Raw genomic sequence first — 12,078 nt, 5'->3', positions numbered from 1 at the left:
AACAGTCACTTAATTGAAATGAGAATGACACATTCACAAAGTATGCATTTTTCCTGCTTGATGGATTGATAAAGTAAAATTAGACAACCTATCCAAGAAAAACTATTTGCTGGCTTTTGAATAGGCTATGATCATGCTTGCATTGCATGATAAAGACACAAAATTAGCAATCCACCATGCACTGGGCTGTGACTTAGGCTGGAAACATATCAGTATTATAGTTTCTAATGTTGCTTTACACTCACATACTTACAGTTGAGGCCAAAAGTATACATACACTTAGGCTAAAGATATTCAAACTCAGTTTCTCACAACTTTGTACATTTCATGTTACCATACACTTCTTTTGGTGAGTCAATTAGGGCATCTACTTTATTTCCATAACAGGTCATTGCAAAATAATACACTGCCTGGTCAAAAAAAAAGTTGCACACTCTAGTCAAGTCAAGTCACTTTTATTTATATAGCACATTTAAAAACAACAGGAGTTGCGCCAAAGTACTTTCCAGTCACTACAATACAACACAACAAACCACAACAAAATTACATCACAATACAATACATGTATTAACGATACAACACAATAAAATAAATGGAATAAGGAGTAAGAGGATAAAAGTACAGGATAAAATCAATTTAAGAAAGACTGAATAAACCAACAACATATTAACAACACAGTGAGAGGAGGTTAAAAATAAGTAACTAAATGAAGAGTGGAGAAACCATAGAGCAACCTGTACTAAAAGCAAGAGAAAAAAGGTGGGTCTAATATTTGTAATATTAGAATTAATAGCGCTAATATTTCATTGGACCACCTTTAGCTTTGATTATGGTGCACATTCGTCGTGGCATTGTTTCGACAACCTTATGAAAGGAATGAAAGGAAACAGGTACACACTGCGGTGAATAAGTCTGCATTCTACCTATCAGCTGCATTTACCCACATAAATTTTCACATTGGAGCCCTTGAGAAAATGAACGAAGGCACCTGTAAAAACTAGCAAAATGCGCAGTTAACTGGATGAGTCTGCCACTGGCTTCTTTTATACAGAGATGCAGATACAGGAGACATAATTACTACTTCAAAAGCATTTTATCCTGCTATCTTTTCCCAGTATCACACTCCTAATGTTATATTCATGTTGTAATAATCAAAAGTATACAAACATCCTTTGAACATTTACAATACAATTTTATTAAAATGTAAAAATAAAAAAAAAATCATATTTATACAGCAGGTGCTTAACCTGAACCTGCTAAAAGACCTTATATACAATGAATGTAAAAAAGCTGTACTTAGGTAAATATTGGGTACAGCTGAAATTGCAGTGGTTAGGCATTGGTCAAGGAAGGCTGGGTAAACATACAAGTGTGTTGAAATGTGTGTGAAATTAAATGCCAACATCGATTTAAATGCTGTTTGAGTTGAAATGCCAACATCGATTGAAATGCTGTGTGAGATTAAATGCCAACATCGATTTAAATGCTGTTTCAGATGAAATGCCAACATCTATTGAAAAGAATAATAGTAATGATTTAAAAAAAACATAACATAAACATTTTTGGTTCACCCAGGGGAAACCAGAGATTTTAAAACCAACCGAAAGGGTCCAGTTAGCATTGCTCAGCTAAATGGCTGTAGAGTGGAAAAGCATATAGCTATTGTGTGTGTGTGTGTGTGTGTGTGTGTGAAAGTGTGGGAGTGAGTGTGTGTGTGTGTGTGTGTGTGTGTGTGTGTGAAAGTGTGTGGGAGTGAGTGTGTGTGTGAAAGTGTGTGGGAGTGCGTGTGTGTGTGTGTGTGTGTGTGTGTGTGTGTGTGTCTGTGGGGGTATTAGAGTGTGTGAGTGGGTATTAGAATGTATGTGCACGCATGTGCTTGTGAGTGCATGTTTTTGCAAGTGACCGTGTGTGTGTGCATGCGTGCATGTGTGTGAGTGACAGTGCATGTTTGGGAGAGTGTGTGTGTTTGTGTGGGCACATGCATGTGTATGTGTATGTGTGGGTGAATATGAGAGTGTGCGTGCCTGTTTGTGAGAGAGAATGTGTGTGCGCATGTGTATGTATTTGTGTGCATGTGTCTGTATGTGTGGGTGAATATGAGAGTGAGTGTGTGTGTGCAGGTGTTTCTGTATGGGTGTGTATGTGTGAGTAAATATGAGAGTATGTGTGTGTGGGTTTGTGTGAGTGTGCGTGTGTGTGTGTGTGTGACTCTACTCCAGATGGCAGAGGGACACTGAGGAGTCGTAAACAATAAATCCAGCACAGAGGGGTGCGTTTTGAGTGAAATGTGTGTGGAATCTGTGCAGGAGGGTCAGTGTGTCAGAGTCAGAGATGCTGTAGAAGGACAAAGTGCCGGCTGAACGGTCCACACACACTCCTACCCTGTACACACATCTTCCTCTACCAGTACCATCATCATCATACACTCCTGCTCTACGGTAGGGGGAGGGGGGGGCAGGTATGTGTATTCGGTTCTTATTGTGACAGACAGAGTACCTGTTATTAAAGCACATCAGACTCCAGGAGTTTTTATTCCTTCCAAACCTACAGTCAGAAACCCCTCCTTCAGTGCTGATTTCTTTATATGTCACTGCTATATGAACCCATCCAAACTCAGGCACACTGAACTCAGCCTCCCAGTAACATCGCTCACACACACTCTCTCTGCACACAAGCTGGGACTTGTACTCAGATCTCTCTGGATGATCAGGATCTGGTTCCTCCTTACTCTTCGGTGTGTGTAATACCTTCCTGTTCCCCTCGGACAGATACAGCTCTCTGCTTGCTGTGCTTGGATCCAGTGTGAGCTGACAGTTGTCTGCACACCAGAGGCATTAATGAGATTAGCATGCACACACAGCAGAGTGTAAATCTATGAAAAGTGTTCTGTGTCGATACAGACTCACATTTCCTGGGTCCTGGTTCGATCCTGTTCTCTCCTCCATGGTCAACTCTGTTTGAACAGCAGAACAGAGAGTGAATGTGTATAGGCGTGTGTGTGTATGTGCGTGTGTCTGCGTGTGTGCAAGGTGTAGTGTGGAAATTGACGTGTGAGTGTGTGGAAACTGTACTTACAGCAGTGTGAGTGTGTCCAGTTTAGCAGCAGACAGCGCTCTCACTCCTGAGTCTCCTGGGTGATTGTATCTCAGGTCCAGCTCTCTCAGGTGTGAGGGGTTTGAACACAGAGCTGAAGCCAGAGAATCACAGCCTCTCTGTGTGACTCCACAGCCTGACAGGCTGCAGAGAGAATGACAAACACATCTTGAGCACACCCATACAAATCAACAGGGCTGTGTGGATCAAATACATAGCTGTGTGCTACACACCTTCTACAGCTTAATATAAAATAACAGGACTGTTTAGTTCATTTTATTCATTTTGAAGAAAGCATAATTTTAAATTATTTGATTTGATGCTTCTCATAAAGGTCCAATTGTTGTCAGGTTCAAATTCTTTAAATGGGTTTTAAAATGTCAGTAGTCTTTTTCTACCAAAAGGAAGAACATATATGACAAAAACAGGCCATTCAGCCCAACAGTGCTCATTTGCCTGACTAAACTGTACCCAGTGCTCCGATTACCTACAGACTAGATAGTATCTAACACAGGATCAAGCCTGACCTTGAAAATCCCCAGAGTTTCTGCCTGTACTACGTGACCTGGCAGGCTATTCCACACATTGACTACCCTCTGCATAAAAAATTCTGTCTGTACAGAATTTACCTTTTGCTAATTTCAATTTATGTTGTCTCGTTCTACTAAGAGAACTCAACCTGAAGAATCTCTCGTAGTTCACTTTTCTGATCCTCGTTATGAACTTAAATGCCTCAATCAAATCACCCCTACGTCTCCTTTTGCCAAGCTTGAAGAGATCATCATCAACGTCATAAGTCAACAGGAACATGCTCTCAGTTTAGTGGAGTGTAAGGAACGTTTGTTTGTTTTCACATTAGAAACATTAACATCAGTGTTGTATTCATTCACATTGTAGCCCTTTTTGATTGAAAGTTTGTGTTTGTACTCACCCCAGCCTCTGCAGTTTACAGTGTGGGTCCTCCAGTCCAGCAGAGAGCGCTCTCACTCCTGAATCCTGCAGCTCATTGTCTCTGAGCTCCAGATCTCTCAGGTCTGAGTGAGGAGAACGCAGGACTGAGGCCAGAACATCACAGAAGCTGCCTGTGAGATTACACCAACCTAGCCTGTAGAGAAACCACACACACACACACACACACACACAGAAATTTAAATTCACTGATTTGACAATGTTCAGTTGATACATACATGATATCTTATTTGCCTATGCATTCCTGAGATATACACATAAAATCAGGTTTATAAAGTATTCTAACAACTCTGTGAGATTACACCAACCCAGCCTGTGGAGAAACCACACACACACACGCATGCAGGCACACACCACATGCACACAAACACACACACACACTGACAGTAACCTGTTTATACAACTGTTTAAAATGTGGCCCTCAGTAGAGGGACTAGAGTCTTTTGGTTATGGATAGCTCTGAGCTGTTTGCCATTACCACAGTTCATACTTTTAAAATATATCAATAGTTACAGATCTATGTAACACAATTGTCTGGCATCTATTAACACTTGATGACAATCCTGGTAAAATAACTGTCATGTCCAACAAAGAAAAGTCAATAAATTTGCTGGGCACCTGATTTCATATCAGTGAAAACAAACACCAGCACAGTTGCAAGAAAAGGTTTGTGAACCCTTTGTTACTCATTAAATGTGGGCTTCATTTAAGTCACAAAAATAGACAAACACATTCTGCTTAAACTAATAGAACACAATACATTGCACCTCTCATGTCTTCACTGAACACATTGTCTAATAATTCATAGGTCAGGCTGGAAAAAGTATGTGAACCCTTGTATCTAGTAACTGGTAGGACCTCTTTAGCAGCAATAACCTCCAGATGTTATGTTTCCTATAGCTGCTGATCAGGCTTGCATAATGGTTAGGAGGAATTCATTTTAGACTATTCCTCCTTAAAAAACTGCTCCAGTTCAGATTATTTGCATAAACAGCCCTCTTCAGGTCATGCCACAGCATCTCAGTTGGGTTAAGGTCTGGACTTCTATTAAGCTTCCCTGACATTCAGAAAATTATAATATCTGACCTCCCCTAGTGAAAATAATCCTGTTTGGACAGAATTTTTTCAGCACAGGTATTGAGTTTCTGACAGTAAGAGGAGGGTTGAGACAAAAAATCAAAGTTTCAAAGTGCACAATGATGTGATAATTATCCAATAAGGGGTCCATAGAGCGGTCCAATATCACTGGAACCGATAACAAGTTGCAGCAGCAAGCGCACATGCAGCAACGAGTGCAGTTAGCTACACCGGCTCCTGTTTCTCCTCCATGCCTTCAACTTTGGGCTCTGACTCAGGCTAGAACATGTATGCTTTAACTTTATTCCCTGTCAGATAATTCATGAATGCCATGTTCACTTTTAGAGCAGGAGTTGTGTGGGCAGGAGATGGGAGGGGCGCTCACTCCTGTCATTCCCAGTCAGATAACCAATCAAAGCAGAGAATGTGGGGAAAAACGTGCAACCCCCACCCATAACAGCCTGTTCAGCTTGAAGGGAGAGAAACTCACTGGTTATGTTTTTTTTTTTTTTTAATGTTTAGAAATGTTTTCTTTTAAAAATCTTATGAACAATTGGTAGACCTAGTGGAATAATATAGAATTCCCGAAAAATATATATAAGCAGCGGTTGTGCTAGCCCATGGAATGCTGAGCCATTGGAGGACATTTCAAATTTTTACAATAATTGACTTGCGTTCTGAACAAAATACCTTTTTGCCATTTTTATGTCATTCATGATTTTATTTTGACACTTGTAACATAAGCAAGATGAAACAGAGGGGTTAGCAAGATAAAATAAGCTACAAAAATGTGTTGGTGTCCTTATTTTAGCCACACAGGCTAATAACTCTAGGGGTAATTTTTATTTAAGAAGACAGGGATGAGACTGATGTGGACAGAGAAAGAATGCTGGTGGACACACAAGTAAATTAAGAGAAGGAGCTTTTTAACATTTCATTGCATAAAGTCAAAATCTCTACTTCTGTTTAGTTTAGACCACACAGAACACAGCACTACTCACCCGAGTCTCTGCAGTTTACAGTTTGGACTCTTCACAGCACAGAATGACAGCCATGTTTGCTGTTTGCCTGAAATATTTATATCAAGGTAGGCATCTCTTGTTATATCCTTCTGTTGGCCTGGTATGTGTTATTACCCACACTGCACCCAATCAAACAGCCCCTTGCTGACGTGGTGTGTGTTATTACCCACACTGCACCCAATCAAACAGCCCGTTGCTGACGTGGTGTGTGTTTACCCACACTGCCTGCTGCAAGCAGACATGGTGCCCGTCACGGTGGGCACAGACGTGCGGCTGGGAGGCGGTGGGCACAGACGCGCGGCTGGGAGGCGGTGGGCACAGACGCGCGGCTGGGAGGCGGTGGGCATGGGGTTTATACTAAACGATTTCAGAGCGATTCCAGGGACTTGGGATCTCACAGAAACTTGCATGATCAAATGTGACTTCAGAGCAAAACAAACATGGAGGCGGACCATCATCGTCAGCTGGTTGCTCTTGTGTGTGCTATGTTTTGCACCAAAAAAAAAAACAAAACAAAAAAAAACATTTTTTTTGGCACTTCTTGCACCTCCAAGATTTTCTAACTAGTCGAAATCACCGCAGATGACACCAATGCGAACAATGTGTGTGATTGGTTAAAAATTGACCAATGATTTATTTTTGTTTTATTTCCGCAAGCTGATCCCCCGTCTTCATGGAGACCACACTGCCGGCAACGTTACAATAATTACATATATACATAATACAATAATATTGATACTTTTGTTGCTATATTGCCTAACCGCATCGAGTATGGAACAATTTCGTCCACAGAGAACTTCTTCGGTTTCGGCAAGCCGAAAAAAAAATTTGGTTGGTGACAATTCCCGGTCAGCTCGCTCTCACTGGCTATTGCGGGTTTCTGCTCAATATTCCATCACTGTTCCTTTCACACTACAGGATTTCAAGTCGTAAATATCAAACATATTTGATATTTAAGATCCGAGATCGGGGAGACTCCGATCCAGTCGGTAACATTAAGATTATGTCTATAGACCCCCCACACTACAGGATCATTTTGTCAGATAATCGGTTAAGACCAGCCTCGAATCGGGAACGCCCCTGTGAATGTCGGGAAGGGCGAATCGGACCCAAAATCGGCCTAATTATCCTCTAGTGTGGGGCCAGCATTAGTTCAAATTAAAATTCCAACTGCCACTCTGAACATTCCACAATGCATGTCTATGTGGAAACATTGCCCAGAAAAAGTTGAGCAGTGGAAAGTATAAATGCTTGCCAAAGGCAACCACACTAAGTATTATTATTAATTTATTTTGAGTTAAAGCTGGAAAGGGAAATACACTTATGTTATTTTGTAAACTGCCCCTGTTTATTTTGGAAATGTCCCTAGATTTTAGTCAGTGGAGGTTAATATTTCCCCCTTCAAAAAATGTTAATTTCCTACTCTGACTTTAGCCACTCTCTACAGTCATTCAGAGACATCAAGCTGGCTATGCTTGAGTTGGCAGCGACTGGACACATCCCTTTTGAGAGATGTGATCTAGACATCATTAACACTGTTGCAAGTATGATATTGTAACAGTTGGCTTGTTAGCAATTTACGACAAATAAAATCATCATTGTCCAATCACTAATTCTATTATTGAAGTACACACATTACACAGCACTACTCACCCCAGTCTCTGCAGTTTACAGTTTGGACTCTTCAGTCCAGCACAGAGCAGCTTCACTCCTGAATCTCCCAGGTTATTGTAGCTGAGGTCCAGATTTGTCAGGGGTGAGTTTGATGACTGGAGAGCTGAGGCCACATCATTACATGACTTCTCTGTGAGGTTACAGCTGTTCAGTCTGCAAAGAATAGTTAATATATTACAGTATATGAGATATATATAAAACATGTAATATTGGACATGTAACAATGATATTGTTCAATGACGAATGCAATAAAGAATTCAAGGTCATTGATGCAGCAAGTCAGTAAGATGTATGTTCTACATTCTCAAACTGTAAAACTTTGGGCCTGAGAATCAGACGTCCTGCTGGACTGAACTGACAGTTCTACAGATGTAATTCTGACTGAAATGGCCACTTATACAGAAAAGATATTCAGTGTCTGGTGATGTCTATGGTTCACAAACTTCAAGCAGTTATTGCATGCAAAGGATATGCAACAAAGCACTAAACATGGCATAATATTTAATTCACATAAAATCAATATGTCCCAAACACTACAGTGCTCTGAAATGGGGGGCTATATATAAAAGGTGCCATGCATTTACATTTTGAAACCGAAGTGTATAAAAAATATCTTTAAAAGCTGAGAATGTGCACTTTAACAACATGTGAATTGTTAGATTACAAATCTTAAATTATGGAATACAGAGCCAAATCAAGAAAAAAATGTCTGTCCCAAACATTAAGGGGCTCACTGTATCTGTACCTGACCTGGTTCAAATACAAATACCACACGACACGTAAACCATTAGAGTCATTATATAAACAAACACTCAAAAAATTAGATAAGAAACCAAGACACTTTCACCACTGCTCAATCCTGGAAAAATATAACATCCTGAGCTGGGATAACTTAATAAGGTTTGCAAATATATGCCTTGTCTATAAAGTTACTCATGACTTGGCTCCACCTGCACTCAAAGCATTCATTAGCCATCGAATGGGTACATCTCGCATCACGAGAGGGGTTACTAGAGGACTGCTTTATTCAAATGAGGAAAAGTGCCATTTAGCCAGTCTGCCTGGTCAGTTAGAGGGTCACGAGAGTGGAACTCAATTCCAACTCACCTCAAAGAACTCAATACCTTCAGGTCTTTTAGCCATCACTTAAAACAATGGATGATTAACATACAAACCTGTCAGCACTGAAATGTCACATGTCCTATGCTTCTGTGTCATGTCAGTATGTATGTGTACCCTCTAACCCTCTAACATCTGTTGTTTTGACCACCTTTTTTAAATAACTGTATGTTTTACTGTTTACCTTTATCTTTTATGTTTTTAAGAAGCCTTTTTATAACACTTCGGCCAGGGACTACAGATGAAAATTAGCCTTTTGGCTAAATCTGGCGTATTTACATTTGTTGTAGATTAATATGCACTGTCCCTTCTTAAATGAACTCAATAAATAAATAAAAACGTTTTTGCATTAGCATTTGAAAATGTAATTAAATACATATTTGAAGTATTTTCAACTACATTTACACATTAAATATTTTGTATTTGATTTATTTAAATTCTTTTCATGGAAAACCAAATACTTTCCCAAATAGTATTTAAAAAAATACATTTCTTTAAATAAATACTTTCCTGGGAATCCAAATACTTTTTCAGTATTTAGAGCCTTTTAAAAATACATTTAAATGCAAATACAATTTTTAAATATCTTTAAATATTTCAGTGATAGACAATAGAAATGACCGAGCCAGCAAGAAGGTAGGATTCATGCTGAAGGGTGTATCCCAGTGTTCTTTGCACAGTGTCAGCGAGCTATAATACTGAGGGCACTCCAGGGGAACTACTGGGGACTAAGGGTTGAATCTGGATTTTGGGAAAAGGTAGCCTAAGTTGGCTATTTTACAGAACCCATGCGCTGCCTCTAATAAACAGTAGTCTAAATTCCCGTACATGTCTTTGCATGGGGGGATGGCAAACTCAGACTTCTTGATAAGCTATTTGCCAGTTTATTTGTACCAATGCAATATTTTTAAAGTTAGTGGCTTTTTACTGAATTTCCTCTTTTCAGGTTGTCAGAACGTCCAACAACCACGTGTACAGTTCCATCTTTTGGAACACTGATAACACTTTAGACACTGATAAAATAGAATTCAGCCGTGCATATTCACTACCAATTAACAATGGAAATCGGTAAAATTGGACCGGGGCCGTCAGCAGTCACTTGACATGTTCTCATCAAAATAGTGTCCCCTAATTATACAAAATGGTCAACTTTCAGAGCTGATAGGTTCCCACATATTCAGCTATTTTCAAGTCTTTCAACAGCTTGGTGCAATTATGCATGTTGCACCACTGGCCTTATGTTGTATTGTCAAAAAAATTCCATGAAATCAAACACTTTGAATTTGAAAATTAAGTATTTTAAATGTTTTTTAAGACAAATTTGAAAGTAATTGCAAATACATGCAAATGCTCCTTCAATGTATTTTCAAATACATTTTGCAATTTAAATACTCAGTATTTGTAAATGCTGTATTTCAAATAATTTCTAAAAAAAGTAATTAAATGTAATTAAAATACTTTAAATATGTATTTGACCCAGGTCTGATCTGTACATATGCTAGTTGTTAGTTCCAGTAACCAGATTTGCAGATTTTACAGCTTAAGTCTGTGAATCGCAAGACTCCTGGATGAGCGGAACGTTTACCTCCTAGGATTGAAGGTCACATGTCAGAGAACACAAAGATGAATATCTGGTAGCAGTAGATAGTCTCCGGGGTACAGGGTCTTGCTGCCCATCATTTAATATGAGCATACCCCAGTGAATACACTTAGGCGCCAACTCTTCATCACACATACACATTGAGATAGCAGGTTTTGAAAATGAATGGAGTCTATTTAGATAAGGTTACACAGTACACAGGACTACTCACCCCAATCTCTGTAGCTTACAGTTTGGACTCATCAGACCAGCACAGAGCAGCTCCACTCCTGAATCTCCCAGCTTATTGTAGCTGAGGTCCAGATCTCTCAGGGGTGAGTTTGATGACTGGAGAGCTGAGGCCACAACATCACAGGACTTCTCTGTGAGGTCACAGCTGTTCAGTCTGCAAAGAAAAGTTAATATATTACAGCATAATGAATATTAGGTATATATAAGGCATGTAATATTTGTAATGTAACAACGATAGTGTTCAGTGACGATAAGTGCTGGACTGAACTCTGACAGTTCTACAGATGTAATTCTGACCCAAATGGCCCCTTTTCTTATCCTGTAAGTTTTCTGAACTGGGGAAAAGGGCCCACCCACTTTTTCTATGATATTTTCCCTGGGCTTAATCCCCTCATCCCATCCCAGAAGTGCAGCTGCCATCTTTGAGATTGAACAGCGAGTTAGTTTGAAATTCTGTGGGATGTTTGGCACAGCTACCTCCGAAAGAATGACGTAAAAGATAACACACATCTTTCAGAGTCAACAGTGAGTTTGCTTCGTTAATTTTGGTGGTAATTGTGACAAACCTCCTACAGCATTGCAAGCTAACACACAGCTAAAGGCAGATTCACTTTAGAAGCAGTAAGGCAAGGAAGTGATCTATTCACATATAACCATGTAGTACAGTATGTCTGTTCTGCTGAGGTTATATATGACCAAATAGTGAAACAGCATTACAAAGGTATGTAAGAATCCAGTTAGGTATCCTGTTATTGATACCTTTGAGTTTACTTTATTGATATTGTGATACAATTGATGGTCCTGTCCAAGGAGACACCATTTAACTTGTTCTGGGCTCTAGGAAACTTCAGAATCCTTGTACAGATCTGGCCTTAGCCTAAAATAAGCCACAGAATTAACTCCAGAACAGGCACTGGGGGCAGAGGTCACTTTAACAGCACCTTGAGAAGGCCTCACTCTGGCACCCATTATATCCCAATATTCCTCTACCTTCGTGTTTTCACTTTATCTACAGGCAATATGTTGGAGATTCTTGGTCAGCCTGTACCAGAATAAAGCATGGACAAGGGTGCTACTACTGGCCGTGTAACCATCTACAGCCTGACCTAGTCTTCCAACATAGGACCACAAACATTTAATTCATAACCAAACTTAGCATTACTTTAATCATTACATTGAAAAGATTTCTTATCATCTCAAGAGGCCCAACACTAAAATATAAAAAGGGATACGGAGTCTCTCTTGTCCTCTTCTAATCATTAATTAATTGCGCATGGACCAGTAAGAAAAGAA

General features: G+C 39.7%; 2 protein-coding genes across 2 annotated transcripts in view; both read right to left on the bottom strand.

Annotated features, from left to right (window-relative positions):
• LOC118216575 (NACHT, LRR and PYD domains-containing protein 12-like) overlaps positions 1-12,078 on the bottom strand; it is a 167,725-nt gene that overhangs the window by 92,050 nt on the left and 63,597 nt on the right. The gene's annotated exons all lie outside the window — the stretch shown is intronic.
• Positions 1-12,078, bottom strand: part of LOC118216580 (NACHT, LRR and PYD domains-containing protein 3-like) — a 53,779-nt gene that overhangs the window by 18,447 nt on the left and 23,254 nt on the right. The window contains exons 7-9 of the mRNA XM_035397891.1: positions 10,766-10,939; positions 7,815-7,988; positions 3,157-3,237 (exon numbers count right to left, since the gene is read on the bottom strand). Coding sequence (XP_035253782.1) covers positions 3,157-3,237; positions 7,815-7,988; positions 10,766-10,939 — 429 coding nt within the window. The remainder of the gene's footprint in view (positions 1-3,156; positions 3,238-7,814; positions 7,989-10,765; positions 10,940-12,078) is intronic.

The sequence above is a fragment of the Anguilla anguilla genome, chromosome 17, assembly GCF_013347855.1.
Source record: "Anguilla anguilla isolate fAngAng1 chromosome 17, fAngAng1.pri, whole genome shotgun sequence".
Lineage (NCBI taxonomy): Eukaryota > Metazoa > Chordata > Actinopteri > Anguilliformes > Anguillidae > Anguilla > Anguilla anguilla.
This window is presented reverse-complemented; position numbering and strand designations above follow the sequence as displayed.